General features: G+C 53.7%; 1 protein-coding gene across 8 annotated transcripts in view; it reads left to right on the top strand.

Annotated features, from left to right (window-relative positions):
• NRP2 (neuropilin 2) overlaps positions 1-19,555 on the top strand; it is a 119,253-nt gene that overhangs the window by 69,534 nt on the left and 30,164 nt on the right. For 2 of the 8 annotated variants that reach the window (XM_036420871.2, XM_036420873.2), the window contains exons 12-15: positions 2,570-2,710; positions 14,603-14,865; positions 16,305-16,401; positions 17,472-17,507. In XM_036420871.2, coding sequence (XP_036276764.1) covers positions 2,570-2,710; positions 14,603-14,865; positions 16,305-16,401; positions 17,472-17,507 — 537 coding nt within the window. The remainder of the gene's footprint in view (positions 1-2,569; positions 2,711-14,602; positions 14,866-16,304; positions 16,402-17,471; positions 17,508-19,555) is intronic. The other 6 variants (XM_036420872.2, XM_036420874.2, XR_004984826.2 and 3 more) reach the window with 3 other exon arrangements.

Here is a 19,555-nt window from a genome sequence, read left to right as displayed (position 1 = left end):
TTCTCCTGCTACGCTGTGTCTTTACCATTCAGTCAGGTGGAAACCTGGAGGTGACATGGTTCAGGAAGCCCAATAGTCACGGTTAACTCGGCAGTTAACCTTCCTTAATAGTATTTCCCTGTCTCTCACCACCACTGGTTGAGAAAGTGTCATCGTCTATGACCCCCTGGGATGGCGCGTCCTCCGTGGGGCAAGTACAGGCCAGTGACAGAGGAGGACGTGTCAAAAGGCCTGGGGCCCCTCCTCGCCACGTGAGAAATCTGGGCTCCTCTCCTCCCGCCTCCTACACGTACCCATGTTCGATGGAAACAGTTGGCAGAGACCAAACGTGCGACAGGTTTTAAATCACACCGCTCAGGAGCGGAGGAGTCTGAGGACATTCCTAGCAAACCACAAATTCTGGGAACACCTGGCATTTTTGGCTAGAAGTTCATGCCTGACAGCCTCCACTTACAGTCAATTACTGACCATTATTAAATGTTCATTAAACAACATGAGGGGAAATGGAAGAGACCTGGGGAGTGAGGGAGACATAGAGACGCGTCAACGACGTCGTGGGCGGACGGTGGAGCCTGCGGGACCCGCACACTCAGCAGCCTGACCATCGGAGGGACTGGGCTGGCTGAGTGGCCAACTCAAAAAAAAAAAAAAAAAAAAAAAAAAAAGGCTGCGGAGAAGAATGGGAGGGAAGCCAACCATAAATGCTGAAGCTGTGTGACTGAAAAATGATAATTTAATGCATATGCTTCTAGGAATGTGCTTGCTATGGTGTGGGTGGAAGGACACTATTGGTCAGGGTGAGTGGAATACAGGACGCTGACATGGTATTGAGCTTGGTTTTGTTTCATCAGGAGGAGAAGGAGACTTGGGGAATCTTCCTCGACATGTTTAAGATCTTTTGAGGGCCCGAAGTAGAAAGCATGGGGAGTAGATAGATGGTGTCGGGTTAGCAGGGTTGGCTGGACGGAGGGCGGGGGGAGGGACGGGGGCGGGGGTTTTCTATCTAAATGGCAGCCCCAAGGAAAATGGAAGGGTTCTGCAAAACGCTCAGAAGTTTCGTATAATTTCCCCGTTTGTAGTGGTTCGTTTCCTTTGAGGTTTCTTTGGTGGTTCCTCCCTTCCCTCTTCTTCTTTCTCTTTGCAAACGATCCCTTTGTGGAATTTGGTTCCTGAGGTCCAGCGTTCGTGTAAACATGAGAGGGGAATTACGGTATATTGAATTACTCCATATTTTTCGAACGGAAAAATAGAAATTCAGAAACGGCCGGGAGAAGGGGATGGTGAGGGCTGAGAGCGGACTTTTCCAAGCCACAGGTTGATGCTGTAATGGATTCCATGTGTTCTGTCTCCACTCGGGCTGACTTTGGCCCATGGTGGGCAAACATTCCACGGCCCCTCCTGGAAAGGAGAGGCGCGAGCAGGGCCCGGCGGCACGCGGTGGCCTCTGCACCGAGGCCAGCCCTGCCCTCGCCTCAGCGGCGCCCTCCTCACCTCCGCAGTGGGAGCGACCTGCTTCCAGCCTGGTGCTCCCTGCAGACCGCCTAGCCCAGGTCTGAGGCCTTCCACCAGACATGCCTCCCTGGGAGCCCTGAGAACGGAAGTGGGAAGGCCAGAGACCCCGCTTCCTCTCTGCTGCCAGCACTGGCCAACCCCTTCCTGCCGTCTGCACAGGCCCGTCTGGCGAGCAGGAGCGCCCAGACTTGTCCCATTTCCTCTTCCCTCCCACCTCCGCCCACCCCCCCACTTCATCACCCATTCAGCACCAGCTCAGTCTGGGTTTTCAGAGCCAAGTGGACCCTCAAAAGACACCTCGGGTTCAGATTTCTAGCTCAGCTCCGAGAACAAGTGAGCAGCCCAGGCAAGCCACGGGGCCACTCCTGAGACTCCCCTGAGGACGCACACTCTGCTGACCTTGGACCCGGCCTTCCTGCGCCGTTGCTTTTCCTCCCAGTCAGCCCTGAACGGGGCAGCCAGGCCGGGCCGGCTGGGCTGGATCCCTCCCTTTGCCCTCACATGCCGCCTGGCAGTGCCTCCCCCGGGGATGGTGAAATGGCCCTGTCTTTCGAAACAAGAGACCTACCGCAGGGGGTGAAGGGGAGCAAACAAGCCTGCCTTGTTTCGGGGCCCACTTTCCCCTCGCCGGCCTGCATTCCCACCTCTCTGGATGCCAGCGGGCTGCCCATCTCTCCCGAGAGCCAGGTGGGCAGGAGCCAGCCTTCCACGGAGGCGCTGGGGAGTGGATTTTCACGTTGGCCTGCTCTCCGAGGTGGACAGAGGGGCCAGGGGGAGCCCCAAGCCCTCGGTGGCCTCCTTTGTGGCCGCTCGCTATGGGAACCACGAGCAGACTTGGCTTTCATGCCTGGGAAGGATGAGACCAAAGGCTGAACCCGAAAGCCAGCGGCCGCCAAGAGGAGTTCCGTGAATGAGCGACAGGGAGCCTCCTTTCTCTGCTCGGCGCTCAGGCCTTGCCAGCCATTGACATAGCACCAGGGTGGCTGTTCTCTGAAGCCATCTCTCTGGCGTTCCTTTGGCTTATTTATTTTTATTTTTTTCTTCACTCTCCTTTTAGACAAAGATTTGCAGCTCCCCTCAGGATTCAACTGCAACTTCGACTTCCCCGAGGAGGCCTGCGGCTGGATGTACGACCACGCCAAGTGGCTGCGGAGCACCTGGGCCAGCAGCACCAGCCCCGACGACCGCACGTTCCCCGGTAAGCCGCCGCGGTCCGGAGATGGGCGCCTTCCCCAGCTCCCCCGCAGGCCTTCTCCCCTCCCAGCACGGAGCCCCCCTCTGCCCTCTGCCCGCGAACCGCCACGGTCTTCGCTCACGACGTCACCCCGCAGAACAGCGGGCTGGTGGCTCCTGCCCTCGCCTGTGATTACCGGACGGCCTACGAGCCGGGCGGGAGGGAGAGGGGCCAAGATAAAAGCAGAGGAAGGAAGGAAGGAAGGAAGGGCCGTGGGGAGGCCTAGGAGATGCCAGGAGTCAATGTCCCCTTGTTCCCGTGGCTGGTCCTCACTGCCAGCATCACAGGGCCTCTTGTCCGCTTCCGGCTGGGTATTGTTCCTAGAGTGGCCATCAGGAAGCCGCGGGCCTTGAGTGGCCTTACCTTCTCCCAGGGTGGCATGGCCTCTGTAGCGAGCCGCGTCGAGGGCCTGAATGCTGCCGTGCCCAAGGGTGTCTAGCAGAGCCGCCTGGCACTGTCCTTCAGAGTCAGAGTCCAGGAGCCTGTGGCCCCTGGAGGTGAGGACTTGCCTGGGCCCTTCGAAATGATAGAAGCAGGCCACCCACCATGTCCAGGGCGGCACGTGGTCACAGGGATGTCCTGGCAGGTGTTTGAGGACGAGGAGCCCTGCTCTGCGCTGAGGGCCGCCGTCCGGGCTGCAGACCCTCCTGCTGTGGTTGAACTCGAGCCACCGGCGTCCGTGGAGGCGGGGGAAGTGGAAGTGCAGCGAAACCGCACCCCGCAGTCCCCCCCTCAGGCAGAGGCGATTCCCGCAAATAACCTGGGGAGCAGAGGTACCCGTAAAGGGTATTCAAATAATTAGGAAGCGTTGAGTTTCAAAGAACTTATTATCTTGAGTTGGTAGTATCGTTTATGTCCTCGTAACTTTCAATCATTTAGTTTTTAATTGTGCTTGCGTTTAACAACTGGGCTTGCAACATCCCAGATAATTTAACGATAGGTCATCACAAACACCGGCTCCGGCGCTCCAGGCATTGGCTTCCAAATTCCCACGCTCCTGGCCTGGGTTCTAGACCCCCCCCCCCCTCACGCCCAGAGCATTCGAGAGGAAAGGGGTTCACTCTGGGAATGAGCAGATTCAGTGTTGCCTGACTGGAGAATACAGGGGGTAGGGGGGCGCCCCTAAGGCGGGGTCCCCCAGGGCTGCCCCCTGCCCCTCACGGCAGGACTGGCAGCGTCCCCTGTCCCCAGGGGAGGCAGTAGGACTGACACAGGGAGGGCGCTGAGGCCGCCTCCCGACACGGCCTGCACTTGCTTTCCCAGAGGGTCACAGCGCCTGCTCTGGAGAAAAACATTTTCATATTTCAAGTGTTTATCTCTTCAGCGTTCGAGTGCTCAGAGAGATTAATATCTGAGGCTCGGCGCAGCCGCGGGCAATGGGAGAGAGTGCTTACCCCGGCCCAGCCTTAATCACCCTCCCTCCTCTCCTTCACTGCAATAATGTTTAATTAATATAATGAGCCTCCTGCACGCTGGAAAAAAAATACTTATTTTTATAACCCAGCCTGGGTTTTTCACTTTATTTCCTCCCCTTTGAGACTTGGCCCAATTAATTGGTTGTTCTCCCAACCCCCACTTTTTATCTTAAAGATTTGTAGGGTATGTGTCTCGTGTGTGTGTGTGTGTGTGTGTGTGTGTGCCTCATGTTTACATGTGTGTATTTGTGGGTACATGTGTGTGTGTGTTTCTTAAGGTGTGTGTTGGGTGTGTACGTGCATATATCATGTGTTTTTATGTGTTAGATGTAGATAGATGGATAAATATGTATATGCCTGTGCGTGGGTTTTGTGCATGAATCTCTGCGCGTGTGTGTGTGTATGGATTTATGTGTGTGTTTGTAGTTTATATTGCACGCATGCATGTGTAAGAGGGAAGCTTGGCAGAGGCAGTTTGAATAAAGGGATGTGGATGATAAGGCATGGAGACCTTTCCTGGCTCTTACCCAGCATTCATCCTCGGGTCCTGTCTAATAATTCAGCCTCTTCCCTTGCACTCTTCTGAGCAGATGTTCTCTAAGAATGTCTGAGGCCTGCCCAGGCCAGGCCGCAAGGCCACCAATTAGCAAGGGACACTTCAGTGACTCTCCCTTTGACCCTGGCTTTTAGCCCTGGCCTTTATTCCCATTGCTTGCTCACCTCCGCCTCCCCCTCACCCAGCCCTCGCCCACATCTGAGTGCCCCGTCTCTGCCCCTGGCTACTGGTTGGAAATTCTGGTCCTTATCCTCATTCGGCTGATTCACTGCAGCCTGCGGGTGGTAGGGCTCTTCGGAGCAAGCTCACAAAGCAGGCGGAATTCCAACCTGCGCTGGCTGGATCTGGACAGAAGGAAAATTAGGGCCATCGGGAACTGCTCGATCTAGTGGTGTTTTTCCCCTAAGATGCTGAGAAAGGAAATAATCATTTTCCTCCTCCAGAGGGACCCCTGAAGTTTGGGAAAGTGGCACTTGTAACTTGCCTCCAGAAGACAGAATCATAACATTGTCTTCGGAGCCCTTCCCTCTCCCCGCCGATGACTTACAAAAGCCTGAGCTGTGTTTCCCATGCTCCTTCCCCTGACAGAACTGGATGGCGGGCTTTAAGGAGGAGAGGAGAGAAAGCCCTGTCTGTTCCGGGTGGTCCTTCCTTTCTTCTTCTTCTTCTTCTTCTTCAAAAAAACGGGCCCCCGAGGGGAGCAGTTGGGAGAGAGGAAACAGCTGTGCTTGCTTAGGGGCAGGGTAAATGCTAATGGGATCGGAGTGGCCGGACCTTCCGGGTCAGACCTGAGAGTCGCTGTGTCCCCCACAGGTCAGCATTGTACAGAGAGGGGCCCACCCTCGCGCTTCAGAGAAGTGCGCCATATGTTTCATCCCCTCGTTTGATGGGTAAACACGAGTAATTACATGTAAGAAAGGAGGTGTCTCGGTTGAGCAGGGAGAAAAAAAGAAGGCAGGGAAGAAAATAGCCATGTTGAAATAGCACACACAGGCCATTTGGTTAGAAGTGTCTGTGGAAAAGACTTACATTCCGTAGATACTTTCTGATTTAGTTCTTTTCTCGTGTTTTGTTTTGTTTTGTTTTGTTCCTGTTTTGTTTTTTCTTTTCCTTTTAAGTAAGCAATTAGTTCTGTTCTTTTGGCCAGCGCTGGTGGTTGCTTAAGGCTGACAGGACACCCACTGGTTCCATTCCACTGTTTTTGTTTTGCAAGATAGTCTTTCATGCCGCTTGGAATGTCTTTTTTTAGCTCTTTGCTTGTGCTCAGAAGCCCGGGGTGTGTTCACACCCGTCCCTGGAAGCCTGTCCCCGGGGACCCCGTTCCCAATTCGCTGACCCCTGCTGGTTACAGAGGAGCCCGCCCCCTGCTCTCCCGAAGCCACTCTGCCTTTTCTCTGCAGCGACAGGACACAGAAAGTGGCCCCTAGTGGGAGCTTTGAGGAAGATCAGATTTAGATCTTTAAAGAACAAGGCCAAAAAGTCCTCGAGATGGCCCTTGGTCAATTAATTGGGCAGCTACTAGCCATGTGTGGCTATTTTAATTCAATTAAAATTAAATACAGCCAAAACTTGGGTTCTTCTTTCACCCAGCCATGCCTGGGACAGTGCAGGTATAGGGCATGCTCGTTGTCCGTTGCCCTGGTGACCACTGCTCCAGCGCCACCAGGCCTTGGCCTGAGGGTGACCTCTGGGACCCTTCCTGCTGCTGGGGCTGCTCCTTGGTTTGGAGCAAAGCAAGAAGCAAGTGATTAGAGCACATGTGTCAAACACAAGGCCCACGGGCCAAATCCGTCCCACCAGGCCTTGCAATGTGGCCCGCACCGCGCTGTCATCATTGCACTCCGCTGCGTTTCCATCACAATGACAGTTTATGACTGTTCAGTAAACCATTCGGCCCGCGATTTAGGCTGGATTTTAGATTTTGGCCCCTTCTCTGATTGAGTTCGACACCCCTAGATTAGAGGAACGTTCCGTCCATACTATCCCTTGATGGGAGTGGTCCAAGGCTGGTATTTGGCTCATGGTTTTGTGTCATCTCAGCATGCAACCTTAATAAAGTGAGCAAGTCACATAGCATTGGATAGGGTAGGTTTCATTCCATCAAAAAGGGCACCCTAAGTAAATACTAAGCGATCCCAGTAATAGTGAGAATACTAATTGTTTTTGTTGTTACAATTGTTGTCAGGAAGACAGAAAAAAAACCTGAGACACAGGTACTTATGCCAGGTCAGCTTCAGGACCCTCAGGTGTGTGTGGTCTCCCTCAGGCGCGTGGTCTCCCTCAGGTGCGTGTGCTCGTGTACACACCTGTTGACCTCATGAAGGGTGGGTACAGTGTGACTTCATTTTAGTAAGTTCACATTGTGGGCGTGAAATAAAGAAGACGGGCAAAGCCTAAACGGGGTAGTCTACAGTTAGGAAAGGACAGCTTTGGTGCCTTGCATTCATGTTTATTGGACTGAGAGAACAGAACCTTCCCTTTGGGCTCAAAAACCGTCCCCAGTGGGAGCGCAATGAGGAGACAATGTTCAGCGATGTTTATGTTTTCCACCCGGTGGCTGTCCCACCCACTGTGCGTGGCAGACATGGGCTGTTGGGTGCAGGCTGGGCCATTGAGTGAACTCCATTAGAATGGGGGACCACAACTGTGGGGCACTCATGAGGAGATTAAGAGCGATGATGGGATGGTGGGCGATGGTGACAGAGAAATCAAAGGAAGTAACATGGGTGAACGTGCTTGGGATGGGCTTGATTTTTGTCAGAAAACTACTGGTGACTCCGTGAATTCAAAAGCATTTCTCTGAGCTCAGAAGACCTTCCCCATAGATGGGGCCACCGGCAGCAGACACGGGGTTGGCTTTAGCTGGACTTGCCCTGAGAAAGAGGCCACTGTGGCTTGGCTGGGGCTTTGCAGCCACTGCAGATACTGAGACAGGAACTTCTCGGGCTTCAATCGTGACAGATAATTAAAGACCAGGAACAGCTTGGCGAAAAGAAAGCCAATATCCAAGCAATAACTTCCAAGTGGAAAAAGAAGCATAGAGGTCCTTCATTAAGGAGGTGGGAACACTTCTTTGGCTTTGTGGGAAACACAGCAGCAGAGAAGAGAAGCAATTACTCCTTTTTTTTTTTTTTTTTTTTTTTTAAGGCATCATTGCTTGAGTCCCCAGCAGTGAGTGGGTAAACAACAAAGGGGTGGGATGATAGCGAGACCGCCTCCATTGCAAAGCGTTCCTGAACGCTGACATCCCAGAACAGCTTCGGGGAGACGCCTGCAAAGCACAGGCCTGACATCCCACACTGTCCGCACAGCGGTCAGCTGCAGACCTGGAGGACACCCTGCTGAGTCCATCCAAAGTCAGTGTTTCCTCTCACTGGCTGTTAATTTGAGGGCCTCAGCGAGACAGGCTGACCTTGGGAGGCCAGCCGAGGGGCTGACTCATGTTTTAAGCATCTCCTGCGGCACTCAGTACCCCTTCAGATGGCAGCTCTGGCAGGAGGGCGCAGAGCTGGCCAGGAGCGGCGCGCACTGGACAGATGGCGAGTCCTGGCTCTGTGATAGCCGGGAGGACCCGCCCGGTGATTTGTTTCAGGGTTCAATAAGGTGGGGAATCCGAGGGCCCGCGGCCGTGGGGCCAGATGCTGTCACGTGCTCGCGCAGCTGAAGCCAGATGTGGCCGTAAATCGCCAGGTGAGGTGTCAGGAGGCCCGTGCAGAGGTTAAGAGGCCTGAGGACCCCGTCCTCGGGGCTTCCTCCCTGCCCTTTCGAACTCCCGCTGTTCATTCCCACGCGGGGCTTTTCCCTGCATCCGGGGCAGCAACAGATGTTTGTTGCCGGGGATCCTCCCCAAACGCCTCCCCAGCGTGTCAGCTGTGGGAGACGGGGGAGTGTATGTCTGGGACGTTGCTTCTTCATTCTCTTTCAACGACTGAACCTCTCTCCTTCCCCTCGTCTTTCTGGTGGAAGGTACCCTGTGCCGGCATCCCTGCCACCCGGCAGGAGAACAAGAAGAGAGCCGCCAGCCAGGCTGGTTCTCAGCTATTGTCAGTCCATTGTCGCTATGCAAAGGGCTCGTCCTTAAAGTCCAAGTAAATCACTAAGGTACCCCCTCCCCACCCAAGCCATGCCAGGCCATGCCAACCCTTTGCTCTATCTGGTCACCATCAGCCAGTGTGTGCCTAGCTGTCCCTGTGTTCAGCCATACACTGGGATGTTCCAGAACAAATTCATTAGTCAACAGAGCCAAGTATGAACAGATAAGGAGTGAAATTTCTTCGGAGGCCATATTTTTTTTAATATATATTTTATTGATTTTTTACAGAGAGGAAGAGAGAGGGATAGAGAGTTAGAAACATGGATGAGAGAGAAACATCCATCAGCTGCCTCCTGCGCACCCCCTACCGGGGATGTGCCCGCAACTAAGGTATCATACATGCCCTTGACCGGAATCGAACCTGGGACTCCTCAGTCCGCAGGCCGACGCTCTATTCACTGAGCCAAACCGGTTTCGGCAAGAGCCACATTTTTTAAACTTAAACTTCTTCTAACGCCACTTCTTCAACATAGACTCGCCCAGGCCATGGTATGTTGAGGAAGAGCCACCCTCAAGGGGCCAGCGAGCCATATATGGTTCACGAGCTGCAGTTTGCCGACCACGGTTCCAGAAGCCCAAACTTCACTCTCACACGCGTGCCTCACTGGAGCACTGACGTGGGTGTCCCAATTTAAAGGGACAGAGACACTTCGCTTAGAGAAGGGTCAGGGCAGACCCTGTAAAGTAAGGTGACCATACGTCCGTCCCCCTTTTGGCGGAACAGTCCCGGTTTTTAACAATTTGTCCCGCGTCCCGCAGCTTTTTTAAAAGGCCGAGGGACGCGTGACAAATTGTTAAAAATCGGGACATCTGGTCACCTTAACCTAAAGGCCTGCAAAGTGGATGTATAAAGGAGCAAAAGGTTGTGTTTCCTGAGGAAGCAAAGACCGAGGGTCTCCCATTCTTCACGAGTGACAGTGTGTCTAAGTCAGAGGACGGATCGTGGGCTGTGCTCCATCGGGGACAGAAGGAGGACGTGTGTCTCATGTGACAGCAGGAAAATGTAAAGCTGGATTTAAGAAGCTCCTGACAGTGAGGGCTGTGACCCAGGAAGCACATTGTCCCCACTGGCCTGTGGGAGCTCCTTCCCGGGGAAGTTTAAAGCGAAGGGTGGACAGCTGTCCGGATGTTTGGGCCTCGTTCCTCTGGACGGCCGGGCTGGCCTGCTATAAACGGTCTCAGGAGCGCCCCCCACCCCCCCTCAAGTTCCTGGATCAGGGATTACTTTATTCCAGTGTCTCCCAAATTTCTCTCGTGATGAGAATCACCTGGTGGAGTTGTTAAACCACAGATTCTTGAGTCCCGACTAAGAAGTGCTAAACTAGAATTTTGGGGAACATATAGGTAAAATTGTATACTTAACTAGTGCTCTAGTTGGGATTCAGGAATCTCTATCAGGCGTCTTCAAACTACGGCCCGCGGGCCACATGCGGCCCGCAGAGGAGTCTGATCCGGCCCGCCAGGTTTTTTGGGCAGTGAGCGCAGCCGAGGTGTTACAGTAGGAATTAGTAGTTCATATAGTCCGGCCCTCCAGCTCCCTGAGGGACCGTGATCTGGCCCCCACTTTAAAAAGTTTGAGGACCCCTGCGTCTAGTTTAACCACTCCACCAGGTGATTCTCATCACGAGAGAAGTTTGGGAAGCACTGACTTACTCCATCTCGCACAGGTGCACACACAGATACGCGGATGATGGTGCATGAGGCACCATTTGGGGCTGCCCCGTTTTGGCAATTAGGACGATGGATCTGGAAACCGTCTTATTCCTAAAAACATTTTTACTGTCCTCAGGCCAAACCAGCCTTCCCTTGGAGTCTTGGATTGGTCTTCCCACGTGATTGGTGCTCTTCCAACCCCTTTTCTTTCTAAAGAAAGAAAAAGGCAAGCACAGGAGGCAGGGTGGATGGCGATAGTACTGGTTGTAGAAGGCTGTACTTTATATCGGGTGCTTACCGTGTCCCTGTTCCTGTGCAAAGCATTGTGCCCTGCTTGTTTCATTTCCTCCTCACAACTCTATGAAGTAATGACTTTGTTATACCCATTGTACAGATGGGAAGACTGAGGCTTAACAGGTTCGTGAGGGTTAGGCTAGGGTTCCAGCCCATGCTCAGGTGATTTTACTCAGACTGATCAAGGATCGTAGCTTACTTCCATCATTCTGTAGCTGAAGTCTCAGACACATCACTTCAGTTCTCTGAGCCTCACTTTCTTTTGTTGGCAAAAAATGGGGGGGGGTAATAATACTTATTTTACAGGGAAGATTATATAAGATAGGCAGATAAAGCCTCCAGTGTAAAATCTGGCATAGTAGGTGCTCAGTTAACATCAGTTCCCTTCCCCCTGCTTCTCCTGTCCCCCTCCCTGGGTTTTCCTGGTCTCGGCCATTCCTTCGTGATGTCCTGGTTCTAATCAGGTCTCTCAGTGACAGGCAGGCAGGGACGTTTTGCAGCTCAGTGTCCCTCTGACTGATGTCTACTGCTAATTCCCTAAATTTACATATCATCTTTCTTCCCTGGAGCTCACAGCACTTAACAGACAAGTGGGGCACAAATGATTTAACTTAGTGAAATCCAGAGGCCTGCTTGTCTTGAGATTCTGCAAACTGGTGGCTTAGCTCAGATGTCAGCACTGAATTACGATCCCTCAGCTGCTCGTGCTTAGCACGCCACCAGCATTAACTCTCTGATCTTCCAGTGGCCCTTTAACCGTGCATAGCGATTATCATCTTATGGGGGGGAGGGGAGGCCTGAGCTCGGGCCACGGGAGCAGCAGTCTGTAAAACCTTTGGCCTCATTGTGCCAAAGTTTCAGCAACAGGATGGGGGAGCACAAAACAGACCCAGCTAACACCCAGCCAGCCCCGCTCCTTACACCTCCACGCACGTTTTCCTTCCTAAATCCTACCCATTATGCCACGATTCCCCTGCCGCTTAATGTAAATTCACACGAGTGACAGTATCTCTGCCAAGCAATTTTCAGGCGGCGAGGGGGTCTTATTTGTGAAGCTGTGAAGGGGGAAGGCTGAATAATAAGCCTCGAAAATCTGGCTGCCTTTGTATCAGGTGGAGACAGTCGGGGCTTGGGAAGGACTGCGGCATAGTGGGGAGCTTTTGGGGGGTCTCACCTGTGGCTCCGGGGCTGGGACGTCCACAGGTCCCCCTGCTCTTGTTAGTTCACCTCGCTTTTGAGAGGGGCTGTTAGCTGGGGGGGGCTGGAGGGGATGGTGAAGATATTTCATGAGTCTGAGGGATTGCCAGGAGCTCGCTGATCCTCCCTCTGTTCTTAGTTCCAATACATCGCCTATCATTACTTACCCATGTGTTTGTCATTCCGCCATTCACGGGAGCAGCATTTATTTTTAATGGTGGCACAGATATGTCACTATTTAGGGGGTGGTGAGAAGAAGCCCTATTAAGCCTCATGCGTGTGACACCAGGACCTGTTTATCTAACTGGGGAGATCATAAAAACGCACAAGAAACTGTTAAATTTTAGTAGAAGGCAGTCGGTGTTTATGTGCTGAAATGCATGGGGAAAATGGCCTCCAGTCTTTTTAAACACAAGGTAAAGCGAGGGGTGCAGTCTGTAAAAGCTCGAGTTGTTTGGAGAAGGCAGGTATTAATGGTGAAATGGGCCAGAAGGGTTTAGGACCGTGGTCGGCAAACTGCGACTCTGTTGACGGATGAGTTTGCTGACCACTGCTAGACTAAATGTCACCGTGGAGTTGGAAGCTGTGAGGATTAGGCGTGTGCTGTGTGAAGGTGGGAACACCTTCCGGCTCTGCTGTTAGTGACCTCTCTGCCTCGGACAAGTCACTGGAGCCTTCCTGAGCCTCCGTTTGTTCGTCCCGTGCAAAGTAAGAGGAAGAAAACGGAGCTCACGCGCCTATAGGAAGGCTCAAGCAGAATAACGCACACAAACATGCTTTGTAACCTGCACAGCGTTATGCAGATGTGACATAATTATTATCATTAACGGCGGCGGTAATGAGATCTGATGGGAGAAGCATAGGTTAGAAGCGCACTGGGTGTCTGCCTGTGGCACCGGCGTCTCCTCCCTCCACAGATCACCGTCATTAGCAGTCATTAGCAGTCTGGGCTGCAGGCAGCTGCCGGGGGCCCCGTGCTGACTTTGGCCTTGGAGTGGTCTCATGGTGTGGGGTGCTAGACAGATAAGGCTTTCACTGGTGAAGGAGACACGAAGTGGAATCCCAGCTATGCATCCTAAGCCCTCTCATTTGAGCCAGGGCGGGGAAGCTTCTAGAGCAATAACCCGGAGGCTCTACCCAGAAGGGCTCAGAGGAGAGAAGAGAGGTGATTCTGTTTCTGACCGTGGGACTGTCGCAGGTTCGGCTCTGATTAGAAAACATGACACGTGTCATGTCAGCGGGAGTAACAACGGCAAACCAGTGGTTTCTGAGCTCTGAAGTCCCCGCCTGTCCTTCCCCGACAAGCCCCAGGTGTGCACAGACCCTGCTGAGAGAGAAAGCCTGTGCCCGCCTCCCATTAGCAGGACCCCGAGGTGGCTGGCATGCGGGATGCGTGCGGCCAGGGTCCCTGCCCTCCTGCAGAAGTGAGCAGCCCGAGAGGTCTCAGGGCCAGCAGGAGCGGTGAGGGTTCTCCTTTGTACTTGTGGCCAGATCCCCCTGCACCGGCTGCGTTTGCAGGGGCAGGTCCCACACCTGTGTCCGCAGGGCCCGCGGTCTGCGAACGGGGAGAGGAGCCCGGCCTCTCACGTAGAGTCTGATGTGTTTGAAAACTCATCAGTTAAAAGGCCCCTCCTCTGACCATTTGGATGGGAGAAACCGTAATTTTCCAACATGCGTACGTCTTCCACCAAACACACAGCCTTGATGACAGTCCTGTGTTCCCTGGAGCTGTGTTAGCCCAGGCCAGTGGTCGGCAAACTCATTAGTCAGCAGAGCCACATATCAACAGTAGAAGGACTGAAATTTCTTTTGAGAGCCACATTTTTTAAACTTCTTCCAATGCCACTTCTTCTAAACAGACTCGGCCAGGCCGTGGTATTTTGTGGAAGAGCCACACTCAAGGGGCCAAAGAGCCACATGTGGCTTGCGAGCCGCAGTTTGCCGACCACGGGCCTACTGTGTGAGAAAGGCCAAGTTCAGGCCTCCCCAGGCCAGGCAGGGAAGGGGGTGGGGCCGGAGAATCACCCCTACTCAGCCATCATCCCCCGTGCTCTCAAAACTGACACGAGGCTTCTGATGGACGGTCGCCCAGACACCCTTGAGTAACGCTGGCGGAGACAGAGGTTTTAAATGTTCTTCATTTGGACAGTGCCCAGCCAGGACGACAAAGGTTCAGAGCATAAACCACTGGCCAGCGCCAGCCTCTAGTCCAGCAGCCACCTCACCCCCTTACAATGTGGCTCAGTAGGCTGCGTTGGCCTCTTGGGTAAGCCAGTGACGAAGAAGATGCCAGTGATGAAGAAGATGCAGGTCTGGCCACTTGGGATCCAAGGAGAGAAGACAAGTAGACACAACCAGCCGGGACATCGGGCCAGCCCTGCCAGGTGCCTGCCGTAAAAGCGGCTCAAAGACCGTGATGCTGAGGACTAGGCAGGAGGGAGTGGCTAGACAGAGAGACTCCAAGGCCTCAGAGGACCCCGTATTTGAATCTGGAGGAGCCATAAGAAAGGGACGTGGGGCCTGGAGAACCAGGACTTGAAATAAACAAGACACTCAAACTCGGGAACAGCTGGGGAGGAGCAACAGCTGCACACAGGTGTCTTTCCCAGGCGCTGACCAGGAACCCCTGTCTGCTTTGTTCCCCTCAGATGACAGGAACTTCCTGCGGCTGCAGAGCGACGGGCGCAGAGAGGGCCAGTACGGGCGGCTCATCAGCCCGCCGGTGCACCTGCCCCAGAGCCCGGTGTGCATGGAGTTCCAGTACCAGGCCACGGGCGGCCGCGGGGTGGCGCTGCAGGTGGTGCGCGAAGCCAGCCAGGAGAGCAAGCTCCTCTGGGTCATCCGCGAGGACCAGGGCGGCGAGTGGAAGCACGGGCGCATCATCCTGCCCAGCTACGACATGGAGTACCAGGTGGGGTGGTGGCGGGAGCGGAGTGAGGGTCCGCGGGTGGGGTCCCTGGGATCTGTGCTTCCATATTTCAAAGGGCCGTCTGCGCCCATTCATCATTAGGGAACGTGGTGAAGCTGCTGTTTTCATTGTGTTTCTCACGTTGCCATGGCAACTGAATGACACTCTTATTTGTTATTCAGAGTGTGCCTATCTCTACACCCAGACTTGGTTCTTTGTTCCTCCTGTTGCCTTTTATATTGCTGAAATCTTCCCCCGGCAAATGTCTCTTCTCCCCGTTTTTTTCAGTTTAGATTGCTATCCGGTAGGCTGACAAAGGGACACGGAAGCCAGGGAAATAAACACAAACAAACGCTCCACACCCTGGAAAGAGGCCTGTGGAAGGGGGAGAGGGGGGAGCCACAGACACAAGGGGAACAACCTCCCAGGCCTGTCCCAGCCCCAGTGTGAGCACAGGAAGGGGAAGGGTTGCTGTGTGTGCTTCGCGGCCAGCACACCAGAGAGACCCAGCTCTGAGCGAGTGGCTTCTCTCCTCGAGGCCCCCGGAATTGAATTCCATTATCTCGGCCCCACGGAGCGAGAGACTGAGGCACAGATGGGTGTGCGCAGCTGTGGCAGGAAGTTGGGTAGAGGAGACACACTGTGGTAGAGGTGACTAAGAACCAGCCAGAGCATTAACCTGCTCCTCCCCAGATGAGAAGCAGCAACAGATGGCTGGTGAGGCAGCCAACTGCTCGCTTAGCTTGCCAGAGGACATGTGCTAGTGTGCGGAGAGAACCTGGGGAGGGCGAGGATTGGGGGAGGGGGCGGAGAAAGCCAGGAGGCAGAGGGGCTTCTGTGCGCAGCCTGCAGTCACTCTCGGGTGATAAGGGGTCTCGAGTTCTTCCCCACCCCCAGCCACATTCCTGCTGATAAACCTCCATGCAGTGCATTGTCAGTAGCTGTTTGCATTTTTGTCTCACCCTTGGTGAGATGGTGAAATTGTCTGGTAGGTTTTGTAACTATCCTTGTACCTGGCACATAGTAGTTGCTCCTAGTTGTAATGATTTCCTCTTAGTTGTAATAATGGAGCTGTAAGAGAGTGTTATCCCCCAAGGCAATCCAAACCCGTATACTATTGATAGATATTTCTCACCTTACCCTCACCTGCTCATATCTCCCCAGTTCCCAACTACCTCTGGGTTGGGCATGTGAAAGATTCATGAGAAAGGAACCTAAAAAATGCTAGGGAACATGTAACCCTTCTTTAAACAGACTCTGCACGTGTTTCTTTTCATCAGTACATTCGAGTTACCAGACAACGGTGACCATCACCTTGTAATACATATTGGAACCCCTTCAAATGTGCATTTTATTTGAACCGATACCAGAAAGCTGGGAATCCTGGCACTGTCTGGCCCAGGCAGCTCAGCTGACCGTGCCTCTGTCCCTCTGGCTTCCAGATCGTGTTCGAGGGCGTCATAGGGAAAGGACGCTCCGGAGAGATTGCCATCGATGACATCCGGATAAGCACCGACGTCCCGCTGGAGAGCTGCATGGGTACGCGGCGGCCTGTCTCTCTGTGGGTCTTCCAGACGGGGCGCCAGGAGCTGGGACATAGGAGAGGAGGCGGCGCCCTCTCAGACACAGGGTCCCCCAAGGGGTGACGTCCCCCAGCCTCTGCCATAGGGAGGGGAGGTGTGCGTGCGGCTGTGCCTAAGGGAGGGGTGTACGATGAGGGGACGTCTTTGAGCCCCGTGCCCATTCAGAAACAGACTTGCGCTGAGTATATGGAGATTGGAGGTGCCAGGTCCCCATCGTCAGACTCCCGCTTCCAGCAAAGAACAGGCTGGAGGACGAGAACAACTGCCAGTCAGAATTACATGCTGGAGAGGTCTGATGGGCTTAATGGGAGCCTTCGGTGGTGAGCAAAAATAGTACCTGTGCTCCAGCAGAGTGATAGCATAATTACCCGGCAGTTCTTTTGCATGAATGAATTGCAGGGCAAAGCGATGGCTTGTGAAGTAGCGTTTTAGACTTTGCTTTGAAGCGAATGCCTCTAATGGCCAAGATCCCTGAGTTATTGTAAGACGAAGCCTGGCACACCAGGTGGCCAGTGTGGGAAGGGACCCTGACAGTCCCCTTAAGCAGACGTACAGAGCAGCCAGCCCACCTCCAATATGCACCCCGGGGCACCCTGGTCCTCGTCCTCCAGCCGCAGACATTCCTGCAAGCAAGAGGGAACCCCGAGAAGGGAGGGAACCCGCTTTCCGTCGGCAGGGTGACTGTAGTAACTCACCAAGTGCTTTTCTTGGCACACGGTCCCGGGTGTGTGCCCGCGATGATGTCAGGAGCACCTGGTACCCCCCCTTCCCCCACCCCCGTCCCTTCAGGCGGCTCCCAGGCCCGGGCATCTCAGAGTCATCCAGACTCTGAGAAAGTAATCAGCGGTAAGTGGCTGATTACAGTGCTTCTGGGGCCCGTTACTCCATAAAGGACTTTTTGTTCCAAAGCGACTTTGCGAACCTCTCCCCACCCACCCGGCCCCCAGGATTATGGTGCGGGAGACAGAGTCTGGGGCCTTCCCCTCATCTAACTCAAAATGTTTTCTGTTTGTTTGTTTTTTCCAGAACCCATCTCAGCTTTTGCAGGTGAGGATTTTAAAGGTAAAAAAAAAAAACAAGTTATTTTTCTTTTTGCATGCCTTTTCCTTCCCCTCATGTGCTGTGAATTGGATGGAGAGAATAAACCTCCACGTGTAACAAGTCTCTAAGAGAACATAGACGCCACACCTTCCCGCCGCTAGATGGCGCCAGCCACGCCTGGAGAAGCGGGGACGTGGGGATTGAGATCCTCACTGTCTCCTGTTTAATTAAAGTTTAGGAGCCTATAATAGAGACAAATAGGTTACAGATAAACCTTTCAGCCTCGCATTGTCCGGTGGGGAGCAGTGAGGCAGAACAGGCGTGAGTGGTGAGAAAGGAGAAGCTCTGAGCAGACTGAGCAACAACCACAAAAAAAAATCGGGAGTGAATTAGCAGTGAAATGATGTGATAATGATTTATGTTAGCCCGGAGACAGGTTCTTCCCAGTCCCAGCTCCAGGGTGCCCAGGCAGCGTTCTCAATTAACCTCCGGTGAGTGACAGAGGCAGGCAGTGCGGTGCGGGAGGACAGTTCAAGGAGGGGCACAAGGAGGGACTATCCAGCCTAAAGAGGAGAAGCTGCAGAACTGAGGAGCTGGCGTCTAATGAGGGGAACCGGAAAGCACATTTGATGGCGGGAATGTGAGCACTTAAATTAATTTGGAACACAGAGACGGACATTTTCTCCCTAATAAAGTACATAAGAGGTGATCAAAGAGAGAAGAATTTTGGAGGGGATTGACCAGGAGACAGCAGCATTCTCATCCTTTACGCCTGGGCTTTTATAACGCGGCGGGTCCCACATGTTGGGCTCTTTGCAACCCAGTTGGCTGGCACTGCTCACCCAGGTCCAGTGCTAAGCATTTAGAAGCCGCTCGTAGCACTCCAGTACTGGGCCTGGTGTAGACGCATCCTCAGAGGCCCTCGCCCACATCTCGGGATGAGTTTCCCAGAACCTGCTCTCTGCAGGCAGCGTGAGGGTTGCCGGGCCCTGTTTGCACTGGCTGGCCCTCGCCCCGTAGGTGACAGCACTTCAGAGATAAGGGAAGTCAGTTTTCTATCTGAGTCTAGACTCATTATCTTCACTCCCATTAATCTGTCCAGCTCATGGCTGCAAAGAGATGAATTCCCGGGTTGTCACCTAGATTCGCTCTCTGGCTCGAAATCAGCTCGCCTAATTTGCCACTCATCTCCCTTCCCCCCCCCCCCCCCCCCCCCAGCCTTAAGATGGAGTGGGGGGGGGGGCGGTGAACAGGGAATGACAGGCCCACACATACTGTCTTCTCTTTCTTTCTCACCTCCGTTGCCCCTGAGCCCCTTCCCCACCCCCCCATTGCACATTGTGAAGTGTTGAGGGGTCTCTCATGCCTGTGTTGGTGCTTTTTGGATGTGAGATGCGAATCTAAGAGCGAAGGAATTCTCTCCCGGTGGGCTTGGGTGCGGCTGAGTTCACGGTCTCACCTTCAGGACCCAAGGTAAAGTTGGTGCTGGGCGTGGAACCTGCTTCTGTAGCTTCCTTGGACTCTCGTTGGTTGTTGAGACTGGAGGCTGGGGAAAGGCATCCAGCCACTGTCACTGTCTGCGCACAGAGCCTGGATCCAGGTCCGGGACTGACAGGCCCCAGCGGAGAGCTTGGCTTCCGTAGGAGAATAAACAAGTCAGGCACATGTGGGCTCCTTGAGGCTGTGCTTACCAGGGAGCTTCACAGTCCGGTCACGTTCCCATGTAAAAAAAAAAAAAAAATGTATACTAATGAAAGTGTAATATGCTCACTAGACCAGGTTGACTGGCCATCTTCTGGACAAAGTCATGGTGATGGGGGTTGAGGTGATAGGGGTTGAGGGGTGATCAGGCCAGCAGGGGAGAGCAGTTGGGGGTATTAGGCAGGCAGACAGAAAGGTGTGTGGTTAGCAGCCAAAGGTCCTGGATTGGGAGAGGGATGTCAGGCCTAAACCGGCAGTTGGATATCCCTGAGGGGTCCCAATTGGAGAGGGTGCAAGCCGGGCTAAGGGACACCCTTCCTCCCCCTCCCCGGCCCCCATGCACGAATTTCGTGCACCGAGCCACTAGT

Source organism: Pipistrellus kuhlii, unplaced genomic scaffold, assembly GCF_014108245.1.
Source record: "Pipistrellus kuhlii isolate mPipKuh1 unplaced genomic scaffold, mPipKuh1.p scaffold_m20_p_7, whole genome shotgun sequence".
Taxonomy (NCBI): Eukaryota; Metazoa; Chordata; class Mammalia; order Chiroptera; family Vespertilionidae; genus Pipistrellus; species Pipistrellus kuhlii.
The sequence above is the reverse complement of the archived record's forward strand: the minus strand, read 5'-3'. Positions and strand labels throughout refer to the sequence as shown.